The sequence below is a fragment of the Rhincodon typus genome, chromosome 31 (assembly GCF_021869965.1).
Source record: "Rhincodon typus isolate 14 chromosome 31, sRhiTyp1.1, whole genome shotgun sequence".
Lineage (NCBI taxonomy): Eukaryota > Metazoa > Chordata > Chondrichthyes > Orectolobiformes > Rhincodontidae > Rhincodon > Rhincodon typus.
Genome location: NC_063362.1, coordinates 22,482,859 through 22,506,832, shown reverse-complemented (window position 1 = coordinate 22,506,832; position 23,974 = coordinate 22,482,859). Strand labels below are relative to the sequence as shown.

The window sequence follows — 23,974 nt, the reverse complement described above, 5'->3', positions numbered from 1 at the left end:
ATTGATATGAGATTTAACCCACTAACAGATTTTCCCACTTTTTTTGTGGATTTTTTTTATTAATGGGATGAGCAATGTGGCTAGGTCAGCATTCATTGCCCATCACTAATTGGCCAGAGGGCAGTTAAGAGTCAACCGCATTGCTGTGAGTCTGGGGGATGGATAATAAATGCCGGCAACACCCTCATCCCGTTATGGACCAGACCAAACGCCCCCAAAATATATTAAGAAGACTGCCTAGACCCTAACTTTTTCTTTCTTTAAAGGCAAGTGGTCGACATTGTATTATGGATGCAATTTGATTGGTCAAACTCCCAGATTTGAAGCAAAAGACACTTTATTCATACACAATAGTTAAGATACAACAAAAGAGAAAATAAATTGGAATAATTTAACTGTTGGAAAACTTACCAAAATAATAGATTATTTAACTACTGAATTATAACTGTTCCAATATGGTAACATCCTATAAACACACCCTTAGCAAAGGCAAATTCAGTAAAATAGATTGTCTCACATGCAATACTCCAGTTCAGGAGGAAAAACATAAAGAGAAAACTGAATGTGAGAAACAGTAGCAGGGAGAGATGTACTGTGCCTTCCAAACCCAGCTTCAAGACCCCAGCAACAACTGATACTGAAAAACTAAAACTAAAAATCCTGGTTCTGTGGGATCTTGACCCCACCCATTCAGGCTACTTCTATTGTTCTGAATTTAGTAAAAAGAAGCCCCCAAGGCGCCTCAAACTATTTACCTTACCTGCTCTGAATAGACCGATTGGTACCTCTGTCTCAACCTTTATTCATAAAACAAACCGGGACAAAATAACCCTCTTGAAGCCATAGTATTGTCACACCTCCTCCCCCCCGACTTTTTAAAAAAATTCCATTTATATACAAAATGGCTTCATTTTTAAAAACCTTTTGCACTATTGATACATGATAATACATATACGCTGCATTGACACTAAACATGCAAAAATTCACTACTACTGTCCATTTCAGTCTTGCCGCCATCAAACGCTTCCATCTTCCTTCATCAAAATCACGACAACGCGTCGCCAATTACGTCCTTTCGTTCTGCCACGTATAATTTCCAAATTGAATGGCTGTGATAATAAGATCCATATAAACAGTCTAGAATTTTTATCCTTAAAGTTTTTCAAAAACTTTATGCGTTATGATCAGTATGTACAATTGTCGCAGACATATTACTGGCAATATAAATGTTGAAATGTTTCAATGCCAACACCATGCTGAAGATATCCTTCTCAATCATGGAATATTTCTGTTGATTGTTCAATTTTCTGGAAAAACACCTAATAGGTCTTTCTGCCTTCTTGTCTTGCAAGAATACAGCACCGACATCCATATCACTTGCATCAGTAGCTACCTTGAATGGCTTTGCGTAATTATGTAAATTGCATAATTGTGGCTAAGACTGGGGCAGTGGTTGACACAGCTTTCAGGCTGTGAAATTCCTTCATCCATTGAAATTTTCTGCACTTTTTCAACAATTCAGTCAGTGGAGCAACCACACTGCTAAAATTTGGTACAAACTTCCGATTAAAAACACTCAGTCCTGGGAATCGTAGAACTTCCCTCTTGGTTGATGGTATGGGAAATTCCCCAGTAACCTTTGTATTCACATCCTGTGGGGCCATTTGACAGTGTTCAATGACGTGGCCGGGAAAATGACTTTTGCTTTTGCGAACTCTCTCTTAGCTAGGTTTATCACCAAGCCTGCCTCCTGAAGTTGATTGAACAATTCCAATTGATGCTCCAAATGGTCCTTCCATGTGTGACTAAAAATCACCAGATCATTGTACGCAACACAATTGGGTAATCCCAAAATGACATTGGTTAGTCTTTGAAATGTGGCTGGTGCATTTTTCATCCCAAAAGGCATGTCCACTTGGCGTCATGAAAGTTGAAACTTCCTTCGCTGTTTCAGATAAAGGTACCTGCCAGTATCTTCTGAGTAAGTCCAACCTAGAAATATAAATTGCTTGTCCCACCTTCTCAGTACAATCTTCCAAACATGGAAAAGGATATGAGTCAGGTTTTGTAAATGCATTGACTTTGTAATAGGCCACACCTAATCGTTGGTACCAATTAGTTTTGGTACCATTACTATGCATGAGCTCCATTCGCTGCAACTCACTTTGATTATATTGTCTCTGAGCATGTGTTCAATATCTTTTTGAACCTGAGCCTAGAGAGTTAAGATAAGGATGTTGCTTAATTGGAACAGCATTTCCTATATCTACATCATGCACAATTAGATTAGTATTACCCAGCTTATTCCCACATTTCTCCCCATGTGATTGTAATAACTCTTCCAGCTAATCTTGCAGTCTTAATTTTCTGCTCTGCCATGAGATCTCACTACTTCAGGAAGTGAATTTTTGGACTCCTCCAAATAATTGTCCCCCTAAAAGTGTCATATGTTCGATCTGTTTTCAATGTCCTTATCCACCTATCAAAATTACTTCGTTTGATCCTTGTTTGACCAGGTTCCTTCCTTGGATTCCTAAAACATTGTCTGTAGGCTTCAGGTGCTAGCTCATGTGCACTTAAGATGGCTTTTCTCACCTCATGATGCTCCCCCGATACCACCTCTGATAGTGATGCAGAGACTTCATTAGCACGACCTGCCAGCTTTGTTTGGATCAACAATACCCACATGGTTTCCAGCCATTTCATGTGTTTAGCCACTCTCAAATGAAATGAAAAAGGCTTCTACATCTTCTTCATCGACCTTAGGCAACTCTTAGACTATTTAAACAGGTCACAAGAGGCCTTTGGCTACGATAGGATTGCTTTCCATCACTACTGCTATTTTTTACCTCTACCTCTGCCATTTTAAGTTGACTTTGAATTTTCAGTTCCAACCTCCTGAAGTTCAAAAATTCGCTTTCTCCCTTTCTTCTCTTGCTTTCTCCCTTGTAAATTGTAAATGCTGCTGACTGCCACAATTATTTCCCATTTCCTCAGAAACACAGACAACCCTAACTCCACCTTTTTTGCCAATTCCAAAAGTTTTGCCTTGCACACTTTCTGTCAAACTCCTAAAGTGACTTCTACGCCCTGGAAACTCTTAGTGACTGAAAGAGCCGTTATTACACAAGGCACACCCTGCTTAAACCAACAGAATTTGACACTCAAAATAAAAAAAACAACATTCACCACTCACTGTCTTCGAGTACAATAATCTGGAATTACAGATTTTGATCCCGACAAGAGTCCCCAATTTGTTTTGGACCAGACCAAACCCCCTCAAAATATATTAAGATGATAGCCTAGACCTTAACGTTTTCTTATTATAAAGACAAGTGCCAGGCGTTGCTTTCTGGATGCAATTCGATTGGTCAAACTACCAGATTTAAAGCAAAACACACTTTATTCATACACTACAGTTAAAATACAACAAAAGAAAGAAGTTAGAATAACAACTCTATTGGAAAGCTGAACAGGATGATAGATTGTTTAACCACTAAATTGTAACTGTTTCAATGTAATAACACCCCATAAACATCACCTTGGCAAAAGCAAATTCAGTAAGATTGTCTCACGTGCAATTCTCTGGTCCAGCAGAAACAACATCAAGAGAAAACTGAGACAGAGCATAGAAGGGAGAAATGTACTGCAGCTTCCAAACCCAGCTTCAAGACTCCAGCAACAGCTGCTACTGTAAAACTAAATCTAGAATTCCTCCTTCTGTGGAAGCTTGACCCCACCCATTCAGGCTACTTCTGTTGTTCTGAATTTAGAGGAATAAAACCCCAAGGTGTCTTGCAAGCTGTTTACTTTATTGGCTCTGAGTAGACCGAGTGGTACCTCTCCTCAACTTTTCTTCATTTAAAAAAAAGGACAAAATCACTATCCTTAAAGAATTTGCAAGGGGCAAAGGAGGGAAATGGAGTTTGGTGAGTTGTTCTTACAAAAAGCCTGCATGGACTTGACAATGGAATGCCATCCTTCAGCACTGTAACAATTCTGTGATTGTACAATTCTATGAGTAATGTTCTGTAAGTTGAGTCCTAGGTATTGTTAACTTACCCTGGTACCAAAGCTGTGTGATAACACTTCAGTATAAATTGCAGGTAATTGAACTGCAGTTGATAATCCTAATTCGTTCAAGCCTTGGCAATTTCAGCTATAAAACCCAGGCAGCTGAGCCAATTTGTGCTGATTTATTTAATATTAAATATTATTTAAATATTTATCATTAACTCGTTGATAGTTTTATCCTGTTAGAAAGATTTGGCCTCTAGCTTTGGATAGAGCTGTAATTTGAGGTGTTGACTTAATATATAAAGTGTGAAATCGAATATTATACCATAATCTCTTGGGTTTTGCAGTTTGAGGTATTTACTGATTTCATCCCCACATGTGTTTCTTGATAAGTAGCTACACAGCGACAAAGACAGAAAACTTTAAAACATCTGATATTAAGAATTGTTTTTGCAATTTCATTAACAGGGGCTTTTCTAGTCCTGAGGCAACTGAAGCATCCACTTCTATAATCTTCTGTTCTGATTTGTAAATGTATTTGATGTTGGTCAGTGTGACTGCGATAGCAAAAATGCTTTTTCTAAAAATGCTGCAGCATAACGTTTAAAACAATGATTGTGCACTGACCAGGCATCATCTACATTTTCCTCAGTAAAATGTGTCTTGCTTTTCAAAATTGGGATTCAGGTGTAGGCAGCTTTTTTCTTTAACCTATTTTTCTAATCAATCTGTTCAGAGATGTCATTACATATCTCTGGAGTAGGTGGGACATGAACCCGGGCCTCCTGGCTCAGAGTTAGGGACACTACAACTGTACCACATGTTCTAAAAGTACTTGTGCTATTTCACAGTGAATCTGTTTATTTTTGTGTGTACTTTTTTTTATAATCAACCTTATTGGAAATGTTATCATACACCTCTGGAGCATGTGGGACTTGAACCCGGGCCTCCCGGTCCTGTGGAATGATTATGATGTTGGAGGTGTATTAAAATTCATGAGAAATGTTTAACAAAAGTACGGCTTCTAGTGCCGTGCCTGTATATGTTGGAATCACCAGTAAGTGAGTACGTGCATTGAGTGAATTGAGACAGATTCCCTCATTCAGTATAGATTGTCAAAGATGTAACCAAAATTTTATTGCTCATCATGGCAAGGAATTGCAGGTATATCTGTTGGACTGTGAAAACTGAATTATATTGAGGAAGAGGAAGTGGGTGACTAAACTTTACTGAGCAGATGCATTTTAAGATGACTTTCCAAGGTATTTGGTCAGCATGGACGCGTTGAACCAAAGGGTATGTTTCCATGTTGTACAACTTTATGACTCTATTACACTACCAGGAGAGCCACAGAATGACAGGGAATTAGGGAGTAAGCTTTAGAGAATGGTCAAGGCAGATAAAGGTTTTGACCAAAGAATAACACCTCCTACAGTGTAACATCAATCAGCTGCATTGCCAGCTTAAGAGCCAGGATCTTCTCGGAAGCAAGAGGACTACGTAATGTGTGCTATGACTGATGTTGCAGATGACTTTGAATAGAAACAAAATAAAAATACTTCTGAAAACAAGATCCATTCTGAGTGCAGTTTGGACCTGAATCATGAATGTACCCAAAATGGAAATTTTCCAACAAAATATTTTATGTAACTGCACAACACTTCAGTTGGATATCTGAAAGAAAGCAGAAAATACTGAAGAAGATTCATCAGATAACATCTGAAAGATATTTTATCCTTAAGGGTGACTTCTCATCAGCAGTAGTGAAAAGTATGCCTGAACTGCTGCAGTTATTTTTACAATTGTTGATCATACTTGCTGTTTGTCTGCAATGTTTTCCTGTTTTTATTTTAAATCTTATTAACTGGATTCATAAAATTTCTTCTGAGGAATTACTGAAATAGAATGGAACTGAAATTGAATATTTTTCCCAAAGCAATGTGCCGTAGATTATGTCATCTTTGATCTGGAATCAAGGTTTGAAATTAGTCTGGGCTGCAGCTATTGAAGTCTCTCGTCTGAGTTCTGATTATCCAATATGAAATGAGTACAAAACTAAATGTTATAAGTCTTCTGTGGTGTTGCTCATGTAAGTTGTCTAACTTTTAAGTCAAAGCATAATCACTGCAAACCCTGTTCCCAAGGATGCATTGAAGTGCATTTACAATCTTGTTTCATGTAAAGGTACATATTATTTGGTGTCAAAGTTTTATTTTAAGTGCAGGAAAATTATCTTTTAATATTGGAGGGTGGCTGTAACTGTTTACTTATGAGCATTTTTCTTCTTGTAAATCATAATTAATCCAGAATCCTACAGCACACGAGTGTGATTGCTTTGTGATGCTAGGCACTGCAGTTTATTCAGATTATTTAAGATTGCAGGTGGCACAATAACATATTTAAAAAGGGTGTATTGAGGAGGGATTCTGATGGTTGTACTGGATATTCAGCCTTCTAAAAATCTAGCAGATCTGCATTTTCAGTCTGACCAAATATACAACAAGTTCTCTCTGTCAGCTCCTATTGTCTCATTCTACTTGCACACTTTGATCCAGGTATCTTCCAACACTGAATCCTCCATCTTAGCTTTAATGTTTGAAACATTCTCATTCTAGTAAACTGTGAAGGAGGAACTGACACCATATATACCCAGCCTCTTGAACTCCTAGGCTTTGTTTCATCTCCAATTATGGCATTTGAGGATTACATTTTGTGAATTTGTAGATAGCTATAGGGACTGAAATACTTCAAATGAGGTCACTTTGACTGCTTTTAACTCTTTTAGTTAATTTCATTTGAGACACTGTTGGAAACTGAAATCTCCAACTGTCATCTAGAATCATTACATTATTAACAAAACTAAACTTGGTTTAGCTAACTGCATTTGTGAAAATTAAGCAAAGATTCAGAACATATCAGGAATATAGATGCCAGTTTTAAAGGATGACAAGCCTCTTTCTTTGTTCATTACTTGAACAATAATCCTTTCTTGAGCCAATATTTGTTATTACTTATCAATGTAATTAAAAAGGTTGTTAACTATAACAGCTCATACTCAATTAAAGTAGATGGCATTTTATCAGAATTCATATTGTGATTGGAAAACACTTCTTGTGTAAAGGCCTTGGATTGTTGCATGTTGTCACTTGGAAGCAACTAACTTTGGCAAAAGGGACTGATACCTGACTTAATGTTTTGTTTCATCAAAATTAATTTTAATGCTAGATAGTTAAAGCAATTTAGGATTTAAGTTTTAGTGTAATTTAAGAGCAACAAATCCCCAAATTGAAATGTATCTGAACCCCTGAAGCATGGTGGCCTTACCCTGCATGTCAAACTCTGTGTGCTTTTTGTGGTCTGCTGGGTCATGGCAAGATTTCACAGGATCTTTGAGTTTGTCCATCATCACCTTGTACAGACACGCAGGAGAAAAGTCGGACTGTTCCAACTGAAGTGGGATCAACTACCTTTCCATTTCGAAGAAGTATTCCAGACAGGATCATCTAAACAAACTAGTGCCCACCATTATGGACAGAAATGATGCCTTAGGATACTTCATTGGGAGTGGACATATTTGAGTCTAAACAAAGAACCAGCATGAAACAGAAGAGGAGGAGGATAAGAGACAACAAGGTGCAGGGCTGGATGAACACAGCAGGCCAAGCAGCATCATAGGAGCAGAGAGGCTTTATCTCCCTCAGCAATTACATCTTTATTTGAACCCATTTTAGGAGAATCTGACAGTTGCTGATGGCATGACTAGCCACCAGCAAACCTGCAGCCAGTGAGTATGCCTTCCGAAAATCCATATCTGTGGAGAAATACCGAGTGAGTTTTAAGGCTATGTTCTCGCTGTCGTCAAAAATTGAAAAGATTTAGTGGATCTATGAAATTAGAAGAAAACACTCACCAGGTTTCTTTACTTAACAAGAGTGTAACTGTTTATTGCAAACAAATTGTCTTTAACCAATGATAATTGGAAAATATGTATTGCCAACTTATAACTTTACAACTTAAACTCTATTTCTTCTTAAATTCCCCCTTCATAAACAGACACCCCCATAAATATAGGCAAGATGTAGATACTAAGTGTGGGGGAAAAAAAAGAAAATCAGGATAACTGAAAGCACCGTTCTGTAACACAGGATTTAATGTGTTGCTTTTTTCTCTTTCTTTCAATTCCTTATTGGCTCTTTGCTATTGACACAAGATTGTTTGGATAGTAATGCTGTCTTTCAGTTACTGGGTGAGAATTTGCCTCTTTACTGGCTTTTAAAAGCATTTTAATCCTCCTATTTCAGATTTTGCAACGAAATGTTAGTAGACAGCTAGCTGGTACTTGCAAACGAGAGAGAGATTTTTCTGGTGCTTTCTCCTTGCAGACGAAGTGGTTCTCAGCTCACTGCTTGCACGTAAGCCATGGTCGCCTGGTAATGAGCCAATCAGAGTATTGTTACCAAGCCGTTATCTCCCTTGCTTCAGAATCTGTTAGCTCTGTGGCATCTGCTTTTTTGCTGTTACTATACCAGGAAAAAGCAACATTGTATACAGCTCAGCTCCAGTAAACCTGATTTATACAACTGCAGCCATCTGTTCACCCATTCTTCTTAGTTTAAAACAGTATCTTCCTTTTCAGTCCACAGCCGAAAAACAGTAGAAATAAAAAGATGTGGTCTTTAATGCCTCAACCCCTGCGAAAGCTGAAAAGTCACTTTGAAAATGTGTTCAAACATAATGTTTATGACACATAGGCAATAATAATGAGACTTGTATCCCTTCATCTTTATTCTTGCCTTATAAAAGTTTTATAGAATCTTTCAATATTTCTTGTATTTTTAATATATTTCATCATTTTATATTTGAGATAAAGCGTCTGCGATCACAATATCTCACCAGCAATGTGAAAATCTTTACATTGAGTGGTTGAATCTATAGACGCCATCTGAACAGGCTAGCATTTGGGTTTAAACTCAATGACAAGAAGTATTTCTCGGAAACAGGATTCTCTTTGGCTCTGTGTACAGAGTGTCTTACTCCAAATAAAGATAATGTTGATCTAGAATAACACACTGTCTATCCGAATCTTCACTTGTATCAGGGAGAGAAGAGCATCGCCTTAATGTGAACCATAAAACCAAAGAACTGTGGATGCTGGAAATTAGAAACAATAACAACTTGCTATAAAAATTCAGCAGATCTGGCAGCATTCGTGAACTTAAGAAGAAGGGTCACTGCTGGAACTTTAATTCTGTTTTCTCTCCGCAAATGAAAACAGAATTAAAGTTCCAGCAGTGATCCTTCTGAAGTTCACAAATGCTGCCAGACCTATTTAGTTTTTCCAGTGATTTCTGTTTTTGTATCAACTTAATTTGGTTCTGCATTGATTCTTTTGCATGAGCCAGTTGACATCTTATTGCTCACATTGGTACGCTAGCATAGCGTCTATACTGGAATTCTACCAGTGCAAGAATGTACTCGTCACTGGAGCAACTAACTTTGCAGGGAGGTTCTGCTTGAGAAGCTGTTGCACTCTTGTCCAGCAATCAAGACTGCATTTTTCCTAGGGAGACCCAAAGCAAATCAAAATCTCCAAGCACAGGTTCAAAGAGATGCTGATTTGCAAGTTGCAAAGAATCATTTCAGACCAAAGTTGCCACTTTAACAAGTCACATCTTTAAGGTAGAGTGAATGATGGAAAAGGAGGAGACAGTACAATCCAAATACAAGAAATATATCCTGCCTTCCTCCGCTCACCATTAATTGTATACATGTTTGAAACAGGGAATCTTACAGTTTTGAAAAGCTCAGGTGAATAGTGAGGTGAGTAAAGCAAACAACTAATTTCCTAGATAACAAGGTGTAGAGCTGAATGAACACAGCAGGCTGAGCAGGAAAGCTGACGTTTCGGAAGAAGGGTCTACGCCCAAAACATCAGCTTTGCTGCTCCTCTGATGCTGCTTGGCCTGCTGTGTTCTTCCAGCTCTACACCTTGTTAGCTCAGATTCTCCAGCATCTGCAGTTCCTACTATCTCTGAAACAAATTTCCTAGGCAAGTTTCTCTTGTGCATCAAAAATGCTACTCGTTTGTTCCCTGAGTGTGTAAATTTATGTTTATGTGAGATGTTTTGCTATGTTAAACTGCGGTATGAATCTGAATTGCTGATACCAGCGTGTATTGGTGCTGTCTCTAAAGACAGGTCTTTGGCTTCATGCATGCTGATACTTCATCCTGAGCCACTTTCCTTGGCATTTTTGTCAATAGTATTTGCCATTGCTTTCCACTGAGTGGTGTGAGGATGCAAGTCTCAAGTTTGTCTCAACTGGAATGGGGATCAAACCCACACTTTCTCAAGAAATGTCATACTGGACTCGCAAAGTTAACTTTGTTTCTGTCTCTGCAGATGCTGCCTAGACCTGCAGAGTTTTTCCAGCATTTCTTGTATTTGTATCTGGTTTCTTACATTAGGTGCATAAAGGCCTTATAGGGTCTGGCAAGGTTAATGACTGAGAGTCTCACTATTGTGAATCTGCTGTTGACATTTCTACTAAGAGACTCCCTATAGGTTGGGTGCTACACCACCTGTTTGCATCTTGAGTGTTCTTCCCCTGTCTCTCATTTCTAACAATGCTTTACCCTTTTGTTTTCAATTTAAAAAGGAAACTGCGAATGCCTAGGTGTATGTTGATTTTTGTCTTCCCTCCTGTCACCTCTCCAAACTGACAAACCATTTTTCATTGAATAATTACTGTTTCCTAGCCACAGCAAATTTTCAAAGAGTTTCAGTCTCTGTTAGCTGAACACACTACATTTTTATATGCTTGAAAGTAAATAGTTTTCTCTGTTTTCATTCATGGGCTGAACACTTAGTGTTTTCATTTATTCTTTCATGGGATGAGGACATCACGGGATGAGGACATCACAGGCTAGGCCAGCCTTATTGCCCATCCCTAATTGCCCAGAGGGCAGTTGACAGTCAACCAAATTACTTTGGATCTGGAGTCACATGTGGACCAGACCAGGTAAGGACAGTAGTTGCCCCTTCCTAAAGGAACTAGTTGGGTTTTTCCAATGTGCTCATGTCCCTTTTTTTTTTAAATGTAGGCAATTAGGAGCAGCAGTAGGCCATTCACCCCCCCTAAGATTTATTCCACGGGTAATCACATAAGTTACAATTTCCTGCCCTTATTCCATATCTCTCTATCACCTTAGCTAATTAAAAAAAAAACCCTACAATTTCAGTCTTGAAAACTTCAGTTGTTCCCTGGCATCCCTAGTCTTGTGAGAAGAGAATTCCAAAATTTTATCACCTCTTGTTGTGGAAAAAGTATTGCTGATTTGTTCCTAAATGACTTGGCCAAAATTTGAAGATTATAGACCTGGCCCTTGATCCTTCCAGAGAAAGTAATATCTGCATGATCAAGTACTTGTGACATTTTGATCTTAATCCGATCACTCTAAATCTCCAATGCTCAAGATATTAAGTGAAATTTAAGAGGTTTAGCCAAAGGGCTCAATGAGCGTGGTAATGATGACTTAACTGTCATTTAGGATGGTGATGAAGTGTAAATAAATGATTTAGGTTTGTGTGTAGATCAATAAGTTCACAGATGATACAATAATTGGCGGGATGGTAAATAGTGAGGAAGGTAGCCTAGTTTACAGGAGATGTAGACCTACTGATAAGATGGGTCAATTAGTGGTAAATGTGGCATTCGGTCTGGATAAGTGCGAAATGATGCACTTGGGAAGATAAGCAAGGCAAGGGTGTGTACATGCTGGATGGTACGGTCCTGGGAAGCACCAAGGATCAAAGAAACCTTGGTGTGCGTGTCCACTGGTCCCTTAAAGGACCGGTAGATAAAGTGGCTAAGAAAGCAATGGAATACTTGCCTTTATTAGCTGAGGTATAGAGTTTAAGAATAGGGAGGTGATGCTGGAATTTTTAAAAATGTTTGTTAGGCCACAGCCAGACTATTGTGTGCAGTCTGGAATCCACATTATTAGGCGGGATGTGAATGCACTAGATAGTGCATTCATTTTACAGAGGAGATTTACCAGGATATCGCCTGTCTGGAGAGTTTGTTATGAAGAGAGATTGGATAGACTGGGGTTGCTTTCCTTCGAGCAGAGGAGATTGAGGGTGACATAATTGAGATTGTTTTAAATTATGAGGGGCATAGATAAGATAGCCAGGAAAATACTTTTCCCCTTGGTGGAGGGATCAATGACTACGCAGCGTAGATTTAAGGTAAGGGACGAGAGGTTTAGTGAGGATGAAAGGAAAACATTTTTTCATCCACATGCTGGTGGAATCTGGAACTCAGTGCCTGCAAGGTGGTAGAGATAGAAGCCTCATATCATTTAATAAGTATTTAGATGTGCACTTGCAATGTCAAGGCACACAAGGCTAAGGGCTAAGTGCTGGAAAATGTAATTAAAATAGTTAGGCGCTTGTTTTTGACTAGCGTACACTCAATGAGCTGAAGGGTCTTTTTCTATGCTGTGGACCTCTATGCATCTATAACACTATTATATATGATTTAATCTGGCTCCCAGGTCAGTGATTTTGGATGAGAATAATTGGATCTTCACTGAAATTCGAAGTCCAATAAAAAGCAATCCTGCTTCAGTTAAGTCATTCTCAAGGCATGAACTAGAAACGTTTTCTCACGCACTTGTCTTCAGGTCCAAATCCCTACTTCGATCCGCAGTTGCTTTGTTTTGTCACAGTTGCTTCACTAACGCCTACTTCCTCAGATTGGAAAATCAGCCTTGATTGCTTGAAGGAGCTGATGAATATTTGTGTTAATTGAAACATTTATTATTTTGAACCATTGAATCAGGATCCAAATCTATTTTTGGAAGCAGACTTCCTAACTTGTTCTGAGATACATACCTGTTTTGAAGCAACAGCATTTAAAGTTTCTGACTCTTAGTTTATTCATCTCTTTTTGCTCATCAAGCTGACGATCAGTGCGACAATCACAGTGAAAAATTTGAATCCAACTTTGATGATTCTGATTAAATGTTAACCTGAACCTCAAATTCCTACTTCCCCTATCTGAATGCAGGCCCTGCACCTCTTTGTCGGAGCCACCAGGGAACCTCTCTGTTTCCAAACCTTCTTCAACTCTCTGGGAAATATTGATGCTTCCTGACTATAGTTTGACAGATATACATTGAATTCGAAAAGACAATTTGTAACAGGAGGCTGAACAACTGTTTTGCATTCTTTTAATTATATTAGGGTAATCTATATTTTCTTGATCTTCCCCCCGCCCAAAAAAAAACTGGACAGTGTTGTTATTTTCAGAATACCGAATGAAAGATCTGGACTGGTTTTAAGAGAAATGTTTGCCAAGAACTGTCATATGTTCACTTTAAAGTAAGCACAAGTTTGATTTCGTCCCAATGATTGAATGTCTATTAATTAAAATGGTCAAAGAGAATGAAAATAACTTGATTTAATCATAGGGATCTTATTCAAACAATGTCACATGTAACTTCCTGTGCTGTGATTGTTTCATTTATTCATAGTAATTTTGTAATGGTAAGAGTTTTCACTTTCCCTTCTAACTTTTTTGTCCCTTCTGTAGACCTTTTGCAACCCTCCTTCCTCCTCATCTGTCTCACCATTGACAAGTTAGTCAAGAGAGTTGTTTCCACAGAATTAACTAGTGGATGGAGTGCAAGAGGAATTTTCAGTGATATTTCAATGCGTGTTTTCTCTTTTCTCCGTAATTTCTTGTGTCATAAATCGGTTAAGTTGTGTTACTCCTTGTCAGTAGAACCAGGATCAGAAACTTAGCAGTGCAGAAAATAATGTAGATAGTCTCTTACCTACTTGAGACTGTCTTTTCCTCCTTCTAACATTTTAAAATTTTCCTTTTTTTAATCCTCAATGCGATTTGTGCTAAAATAGATATTTTCATGCCTCTGAGCCAAACCGTATATTCATTTTACAGAATCCTGTACAAAGAAATAATCAGTATCAAACTGTTGTAGATCTATTGATGACCATTGTACCTTTCTAAAGACATTGGAGTATAAATATAGACTTTTTGGAGAGGAGAGGATGAGAGTGAGATGGCTGATATTGTTGACTGTTGCTTATTACTCTGAGACGTTACCAAAGCAACTTGTAGGAGGAGCTCTCTTTTACTCTCTCCCCTAATTCTGATATGCTGAAGTTAACTCATCTGAGCTGAGTACTGGAGAGAATTATTAGCATGCACAATCAACAGGTGCCCTAAGCCCTGTTGTACAGTACTGTTTTGCAACTGTGTAAGCAAAATACTCTATTGGGAACGGTGCATAAAGTACGCAAATGAAGGATTTTTATTGGCCATCTGTGTTGTATTAATGTTGGCTGTTCTGTTCCCTGCAGGACTACGTATCAAACAGGAGCCAGTAACCAGTTACCCTCAAGTAGTGGTTGTTCGAGTTCCTACTCCTTCAGTCCAGAATGATAGTGACATCACTGTCCTGCGGCACTTGGAAAAGATGGGCTGTCGCCTGGCCAATCGTCCTCAGGCCATATTGCACTGCGTTAACAAGTTCTGGACTTTCCAGGAATTAGCTGGTCATGGAATACCACTGCCTGACACCTTCTCTTATGGTATATATAAATAGATGTTAAGAATACTTTTGCGACTTTAAAATCTTCAGCAATGTTTTATTTTTGAAAGCAAAAACACAATACCCTCTGAAATAATAATATTTAGACACAACCTAGTCTATGCTGCAGCTTTCTTTGACACCTGCAATAGTTATTACCCATAATTGTTACTTGTGCAGCTGTAAACCTTAAGTTAAGAAAGCTAGACACTATAAAATGTATCTCCGTACGTTCTTGATCTTGGTGTTTTTTTCATACTATGGGCACTGTGTGTCCTTGAAAAATTTCAGCCGTTGCGTTTGATACAGTTTGTTTTTTAAGAACTGATGAAAAGTTAAAATGAATTGCCAGAATCAGTAATTAAGATCAAAATACAGGACTTGTTTTTTTTTAAAAAATCTCGATAATGTAATGGGAATGTGGTTAGATCACTATTCTTAAGCTGATTTTTTTAAAATCTTGGGTGAGATATAGGGAAGAGGAGACAAATATAGGTTTTCTCCTTGCAGGGACTAAAGCATCCATAATCTTATTCCTGTTTGCCCAATAACCTTGAAACTTTCTTCTTACAACAGGTGGTCATGAAAATTTTGCAAAAATGATCGATAATGCTGAGCCTTTGGGTTATCCAGTGGTAGTTAAAAATACACGAGGTCACCGAGGTATAAATTCTTTCTCATTTTGCAGATAAGTACAGATAAACTGAAGGCACATAAATTTATTTTTGTGGTCTTTAATATCACTTTTTAAGGAACAGAAATCAAATCATTGAAGGATGGTGCAATCTCTGTTCTGATGAGGTAGCTGATTTCAGCTGCGATAGTATTTGGGCACTACAATCAGTCATAGTTGCCTCACCACAGGTGGTCTGGAGGGGTTGAAGGTAGATGTTGGGAGGAGCAGAGGTGATGGTTTGCAGGAAGTGGAAAAAACTGATGTGGAATCAGATGAGCTTTTCCTCCTGATTAATATCCTGTGCCCCCCAGTGATAAACTTGCATTTGGGCAAAAACATGCTCAGTAGAGATGCCACCTCTAGCCCTGCGCTTAACTAACCTGCTGATGTTCTCACATGCAGGACATTAAGGATATCCTCCTTTTGAGAGTTACAGGAGTGTGTCAGATATTTAGTGGGATGGCAAGAACCAGTATTTTTATAAGAAAAATAAAGCAAAATTTAAATATTTTTTCAAATAAATATTTACATTTACATTAGAATATTGCAAAGTAAAATACTGTGCTGTCTTATGTTTTTAGTGTTTTTCATATATATATATATATATATGTAAAAATAATAAAGAATCTTTATTGCCTGAGTGGAAATAGTTTATTATTTAGCCTGTTGAGATGCATAACAGAAATTTGCCTCTATTTTGTTCTTCAGGGAAGGCAGTGTTCCTGGCACGGGACAAGCATCATTTGTCTGACTTATCTCATCTGATACGACATGATGCTCCATACCTTTTCCAGAAATACGTAAAGGAATCTCATGGGAAGGATATCCGTGTGGTGCTGGTGGGAGGCCGTGTGATTGGTGCAATGCTGCGCTGCTCCACTGATGGTAGAATGCAAAGTAACTGCTCACTAGGTGAGATTTTGCACTTCATGGGTACTGGAATATTGTGGCTCCCTCATTGGCTCCATTTGTAAAGGCAATATGTAATTATTACATGATATAGTTATACAGACCATCAATCCCAGCTTTAATCCCTGACTTTGTGTCAGATGGTTTGGAGTAGTGGAGTTGAATTAGGGACCACATAGAATTATTAAGTTCTGGAATTGACATTGGTCCTGTCACTGGAAGATGTCGACTCGCTGTAATCGTACTATAAATGATCTTGCAGGATTGCTTGATTATACTGGGCATCACATATGGTAGTGTGTTACCTGATGCTATAACATTATCATCAGTCATTGTTCACTCTAGAATGTGTAAAGCATCTTGTCAAAAGATGGAATGCTGTTCCTCAAGTTTAATTGAACTTCAGGAGGCCAAGGACAGTTCAATGTGAGAATAAGATGAAGAGTTAAAACGATAGGTGAACAGAAGGTCAGCGTCATGTTTATGGACTGAACAGAGCTGTTCCAGAAATGGTCACCCATCCACATCTATGTCAAGCAGACTGTGTTGTGATCAGTGAATACATTGTAGTAAATTTAAATGAATAAACTATTGTTTCACCTGGAATGAGTATATAATACAGAACATAATTAATGCTAAAAAAGGACAGATAACGTTGAAGTTTTTCACCATTAGCTGAACCACAAGAAGAAAAGTCTTTTGAAAAGAAACGGCAATTTATAAAACATGACTCAGCTACTTGTAAGGGGCCATATGTTTTCCATTTAGGATTATAAATTGAAAATTAAGTTGGACACTGCTATACAGCTAAAACTACAGTACCAGGAGAGATTTTATAACTTCAAGATCAAGTGGGATTGTGAGGTGTACACTTTAATTAGACAAGATTATGTTATATTTCAGAACCGTGACATGAATGTTTTGTGACAGAGTGGCACCAGCAGCCTTTGAATTAAGGGAAAACTACTGAGCAATGGCCTTAAGAATATGCTTCTTAGGTTGCAATTTCACAGACCTGTAAGACTCTGCACCAAGAGATATCCAGAAACTAGCACGCTTTGAATATGGACCATTGCCATGCAGACAGTATATCGTCATTGTTGCTGAAAATCAGAAGAATTATGAGAAACAACTCATCCAACCTACTAGTCTGGACTTTGACAGAATTAGGACTGTAGATGAGGAATGGTTTCTTGACTCAAGTGGTAGTTAACCTGTGGAATTCTCAACTATTTGAAGGTTGTGGAGGCCAAATCATTAAGCATATTCACCATAAAAACTTTTAGATGTTAAAGACATCAAGGGCTATAGGAAGAAAAAGGGAATATGACATTGAGATAGAGAATCTACCTGGATTCTACAGAATGGCAAAGCAAGTTTAAATAGCCAAGTGGCCTACTCCCGCTGCTAGTTTTTATGTTTCTATGTCATTTGTTTTCCTTGTCTGTATTTTCCACCAGTAATATTTCTGTCAAACCATCTGTTATTTTCTGCCATATTCGTGAATGAATGTGCACCTATTTGGAGTTTGTCTTGAGTTGCATAGTGATAAATCAGTCATCCATTTTTGCCCTTTTGTTAAAGAATAAATTCATTTATAGTAAATAGTTACTTTCCTGTTAATGAAGAAACCTGGTCTGAATTACTTTGTCCTGAGTAGCAGTCAGTCAGCAAGTTGGTTATCTTGGTGTTTTAATTGGGTGAGTATGTTTTTGTAACAGCTTATGGAATAGTGAGTCTCAGTTATCAGTGCACTTTTCCCAATTGAGTCATGACACACTTTGCAATAAGCACAAGTTGTTTCCTCCAGGATACTGCTGTTAACCAAAAAGATGTTTTGCTTACCAGACAAATGAATAATGTCATAAATGAATTTCAGTGTCCGTGTAATGCTAGGTCTATAAGCTGTACATCCAAATCATTGGAAAATGTATCAAACAGGTCCTTTTGTCTGCAGCAAGCAGCGTGCTAATATATACATTGTATTGGATAATATGTAACATCGTAAAGAGACTGAAGTCACTGTCAATCAAAGAGAAGATCTGACAACAATTGGAATCAAAGCAGCTACAAAGAAAAATATTTGTTGGTTGTCAGGTGGGAATCGTTGCAACACTAGGACATAATGACAAGATTTCTACAAGGAAGTGGCCTCCACACGGACTTCTTCAGTCAGTTCATCAGTTTAATTCCTAACCTAAGGTCAAGAGAGGGGATTTACATTGATAATTTTGTATTCCAGTCCATTCACAATTCTTGTAATAAAGAAGTCCTAACCAGGATCTGGAGAAGGTCCAAATTTGAACAGATGAGAGCAGGTAATATTTGTATTATGTAAATTCAAGATAATGGTCATCAATGGCTTAAAAAAAAGAGCCAAACCGATTTTCTCTGACCTTCAGCAGCACTGTTATCAACATATTGGGGGAGCCACCAAAGACCAAAGCCAAACTGGACCAGCCATATCAACACCACAGCTACAATAATAGGACAGAAGCCCCAATGAGTAGTGTACCTCCTGATCCCTGAAAACCTCTCCATCACATATAAGGCTCAAATCAGGTTTGTTTCAAATAAGCCTACTCAACTGAATAGGTACAGCTATAAATACATTCGAAGCTCAGTATATTCATGATCAAGTTAGCTTCATGTTTTGCCGTGGTCACTGACTGCATACAGTATCTACCTCTTGCACCATCAGCATATCCAACTTGCAGTATTTGTGTGTTACACAGGGTCTTGGAACAAATCAACAAAGGTAGTTCAGCAGCCACTCTATGACCTTTCCTATTGTGAAGGCCAAGACAGCAAAATAATACAAATGGAACACATTCAAGTTTTCATCCCAAGTCACGCACGATTACTGCCTTGGACATATATCACTATTCCACATTTGAGCTGGAATTCATGACTTCACACTGTGGAAGTCCACCACCAAATTGCAGTTGTTCTTCAGATGGCTAAGCAGCAATAATAAATGCAGTCTTAGCAGAATTGCTCTCATCCAGAGGATACATTTGTTCAAAAAGGAGAGGTTAGTATAAAAAATAAGCTGTTTTGACAACAATAGGAAAATTGGAAATATCATCATCTTCAGTAGTTAGAAACACACAAAGGAGAGGTCACTTCTTCATTTCAAGATGAGCAAAATTGCTGTTTGGAAGTAAATTTATTGTCTGGAAACTGACAGATTGTGGAAGCTTACTCTCTGGGTGCTTGTAAAATAAAATGAGTTAAGACTGGAGATTTAAGCTTTACTGCCTAGCAGAGATTCCAGCTTTAGTTACTGGGTTTACTGAGAGTTATATAGAAAGCTTAATTGGTCATTTGCCAACAGAATATTTTACTTGTATACTATTTTTCTGTGATATGCTAATTATAATTTTTAATTTTCATGGAAGTTCAGAACTGATACTTTTTTTTTATTTCATAGGAGGTGTTGGTGTGATGTATCAGCTGAGTGAGCAGGGCAAACAGCTGGCAATCCAGGTCTCCAATATTCTGGGCATGGACGTGTGCGGTATCGATCTGCTCAGGAAAGATGACGGTTCTTTTGTAGTGTGTGAAGCAAATGCAAATGTAGGTTTCAGGGCCTTTGATAAAGCTTGCAATCTGGATGTAAGTGGTATAATAGCGGACTACGCCCTATCATTGCTGCCAAGCAGACTGACCAGAAAGATGTCGCTTCTTTCTGTTGTTTCAAGTGCCAGTGAAACAAGTGAGCCAGAGGTGGGGGCTTCAGTCAGTGCCATCCCTGAGAGTGTGTTCACCATGAGTGTGGGTTCAAGCTCTAGTGAGAGTGATCCTGAAATAGTGGAGGTCAGAGATTCCGACACTGCTGGTTCCAGGTCCATGCAGACTGTACTGCCTGAGTCAGGCTACAACATGAACAATCTCATAAACAGTGAAATGAAACTATTGAGTGAGTGAGGCTGAGGAGCCATTGCTAATCGGTAAATCAAACAGGACAGCTTTCCCAGCTGAACTGTTGTTAAACAGTAAAAGAATTGATGGACAGAATACTTAATGGTTAACATGAGAGTAAATTATATCAAATCTGGGTATGTTGAATAACCCTGAATGATATTATAGCCATTAACTCACTCCTGGGCAATGGGTTATGTAGCCTCAGTATCACTGGGGCCAGAGTGGAGGTTGCAGTTGATAAACTTATTTCAATAACTCAATAATATGGTTTCCGTTGCTTAGTTAAAAGGTATTGCCTTGGCAATAAAAAAAATAGTAATTGTCAGAAAGACAAGGACTGGTTAATGTTACAGAGGAGATCTTTCATCAGTTCATGTTAGGAAATGCATGGCCTCTGCTTGACATCTTCCATTCGTACCATGGTTGAGGTTGAGTTCTGCATTTGAAATCAAAATCTTGCCTCTCTGCAATGAATTGCACCTTCACTGTATTTTCCACTTATCTAGAATAACAGTTTTATATCTTCCTTGTTTACTATTTGCTACAACAGCAATGTTGTTGGTGAAAACAGTTTGAACTGACATGCAAAACACACTTTATTATTCTGGAGCATATAACAACTCAAGCTGTGATTCTTTAGCTGGTCTTAGACCAAAGGCATGAATATGAAGAAAGAGAGAACATCAGTTTAAATTAAAATGTCAGCACATACTATTTCAATTCTTATCTCTTCCTTTTCCTCCCAAAATAACTTTTGAACAGTGATATTAAAATGTTGGTTAGAAATAAATGAACTTCTGCATAAAGTAATTTGAGAGAATATATAATTGTTAAATATAAAAGAATTTGATGTTAAGTCATTTTCTATTTTAGTTGTTTTTTGGAATTTGGCACATGAGTCTGCCTATCAGGTAGGTTAATGGATAAAGTGTGCATGTTGAGGGTGTGTGATCATAAACTGTGGTAAACTGATTGCTTACAAATAGTTTCTTTGCTCAACTTCAAATAGTTGAAGGTGAATTGGATGTTGTTCTCAGCTTGAGACTTGGTTATAACATTGACAAAATCTACATTTTGTTGACTGAATTGATAAAATGCAGTTTTACTCAGATTGAGATTGCAAAGAAACAATCCTGGACTTCACAAAATTATTGGGGAAATAAATAAGACATGTCCTAGCTCATCGATACAGAAATCCTTTTGGCTTGAGTTGCCATGCTAATGTGTGTAATAAATGTTTTGAATTGTTGCCACTATTTATTGCCCCCCCACCCCCATTTCCACTTTACTGTTCTAATTATACTTGTCAGCAAGTCAGTGGCAACTTAACCTGATACTATGCTGCAGTAGTCGAAGAAAACCAAAGGCCAAAGTCTGTTGAAGCTTGTCTCCTAGAATACTAACATGCAAAGCTGAGCATCATGCTAGATCTAAAAGGTATGAAATGTACTTGGCTGATGGCTGTTTTGTAATCATCTGGTTATGCAGAAGCTTTGGATCTGGTGTATCAAGTGAAATGTGCAAGGTTAAAATCCATCGGATTAACAATAAATAAGAGAATTTTAAAACTTATCATATTATATATTCAGGACAGCAAGTATTGATATTTATACACTGAGTATTGCTAAACAGGTGAAATCTGTAAAGTGTGTAATGTATGAGGATTGATTTGTCCTCCTTTAGACTTTGCAGAAGCTAGCTACAGCCTCTCGCAGTCGCTGAGACTCTCAGAAAAAGTAGTGTCTGTATTTACACATTGTACCTCCCAGAATGAAGGGCACATATCGTATTATGTTTTTCTTTTTAAAGATTTCAATATAGTCTCTGATTTTTATTTTTATAATTGTTGGCAAGTTTGTGTCGCCTTACTGAAAGTATTAACTTCAGCGGTTAATATATGGGTCAGCAAACACAAAGCTCACGAGCACCTTAATTAGTCCAGCATATGCAGTGTTTGAAATAATTTTAAATAGGATAGATCAGTTTCAGTAATTAGGCTTTCTTAATCATAATGTTTTGAATATTGGAACATTAAACAAAAAAATACCGGCTTTGTTAACTTACACCAGAATCCTTGCTGTCTCATTTCACTTAATGAAAATCCAGGTAAGACAACTGTTAAGTGGTAGCTATTACTGTACAATGAATAGTACAAACCAAATATGGATTAAACCATTAACGTGAGATAGTGGGAACTGCCAATGCTGGAGAATCAATCTAAACCATTAACATGCCAGCTATTTTTTTTAAAAAAACTGTCACTATTTACAGGATTGGGAGTACACATTACATTAAGACAACTGAAATCCTGAGCAGATTTGTCTACAGAATCTACAGTTATATGTCACTCAATGTGGTTGAGATTCCTGCAGAAATTGACTTGAAATACTGCAGAATTTTAGATAAATTTAATGAATGAGTTTCTATAAGCCGCTTGCGTAGCTCAGTGAGGCCATCATATTCTTCAAATAATGTGACTGTTGTTAATGTAAAGGCAATCTGGCTGTGGCTGGCACTCTTTTGAACCAGTACTATACAGGGTAGCTGTTAACACAGCCTGTTGATGCATGCATACTTAAAACAGCAAAAGAACATTGTATGTAATCTGCTTGCAGTATATTTTACACTGAGCTTTTACTTAGCTGTGCTTGCACAACATTCTGATTAAATGTAACTAATTCCTTCTGGAAAGTCTCCAGCTATCCAACATGATCCTTCTCAACCCTTTTAACATCAATGAGCATAATGAGATCTAACTTTTTAAATGGCTTGCGAACCATTTCCTATAAACCTCTCTGCAATTTTTCAAGACCAAGGTTACTGTGGAAACTCAACATCAGAAATTCAGGACCTTACATGCTTTGTTGAAACGTTCCACACAATACTCTGTTTGAATAGATTGACTCAAAGCCAGCTGCAGCTGGAACAGAGTCAATGACCTGAAAATCCCTGACAATATTTCCACACAGCACAGAATCCAAGAATGAGGCAAAGACATGGTGCATCATGCATCATTTAAACTGTTTATTAAATTTCTTGAAGTAGATTCATGATTTTTGTTTTATGTACAATTAACTGATTATCTGAATGTTTGAATGCACCTCAGTGGAAATACTGAACCATGCAAACCCAGCCAGCTCCCTTGTGGGGATGCTACTACTGGGTTACTGTGCCTGGACTGGTAGAGTGGCAAAAGGATTGATGTTAATGAACACATTTATAAATAATCACAAAGAATTTGGCTTATTTTAATCAAATAGTGCATTGTTTGCTTTTCATGCTTGCACATTAAGAATGGAGAGGCCATTTTGAGTGGAGCTGTCACCCATCAGTAGGCTTGGTCCTCTTTGGGGTTAAGATGAAAGTGAAAGATCGAACATAAAGCTACCTAGGCTGAAGAAGTTGTGCAATTTCTGTAATTGAACATTCAAATAAAATCTATTATTTGTATCTATGTATGCATGTAAAATTAACAGAAAAAGCAGTGCACTTTTACACGCTTTCTTACTCACGCAACCAGTCCTCCCAATCCCAGCCACCAAAAGCAAAAGGCTACTCTTGACATCCTTTCTAAAGGAACTCCCAGATTACCTTGTAAATTGAATGTTGTAAAAATATTATTGAATGGCCACAGCGTTTCTTGATCTGAAATAAGGTGTAGTTAGCTCTCTTTGCCATTTTGAGAGAAGAACAATGGGTTGTTAAGCCAATTAATATCTTCACAGACATTTCCAGTAGCTAACCTGGGAAGAGCTATGCTTTGAATGATATGGGCTTGTTTGTTTTTGTGTCCTGCATTAGGTAAGTTGACTATATGGGTGGGGAAG

At 37.9% G+C, this 23,974-nt stretch overlaps 1 protein-coding gene across 1 annotated transcript in view; it reads left to right on the top strand.

Annotated features, from left to right (window-relative positions):
- rimkla (ribosomal modification protein rimK-like family member A) overlaps positions 1–23,131 on the top strand; it is a 59,709-nt gene extending 36,578 nt beyond the window's left edge. Inside the window, exons 2-5 of the mRNA XM_048615228.1 lie at positions 14,406–14,636; positions 15,212–15,298; positions 16,020–16,223; positions 19,654–23,131. Of these exons, the coding sequence (XP_048471185.1) occupies positions 14,406–14,636; positions 15,212–15,298; positions 16,020–16,223; positions 19,654–20,150 (1,019 nt within the window). The 3' untranslated portion in view covers positions 20,151–23,131. The remainder of the gene's footprint in view (positions 1–14,405; positions 14,637–15,211; positions 15,299–16,019; positions 16,224–19,653) is intronic.
- Positions 23,132–23,974: the final 843 nt, after the last annotated feature.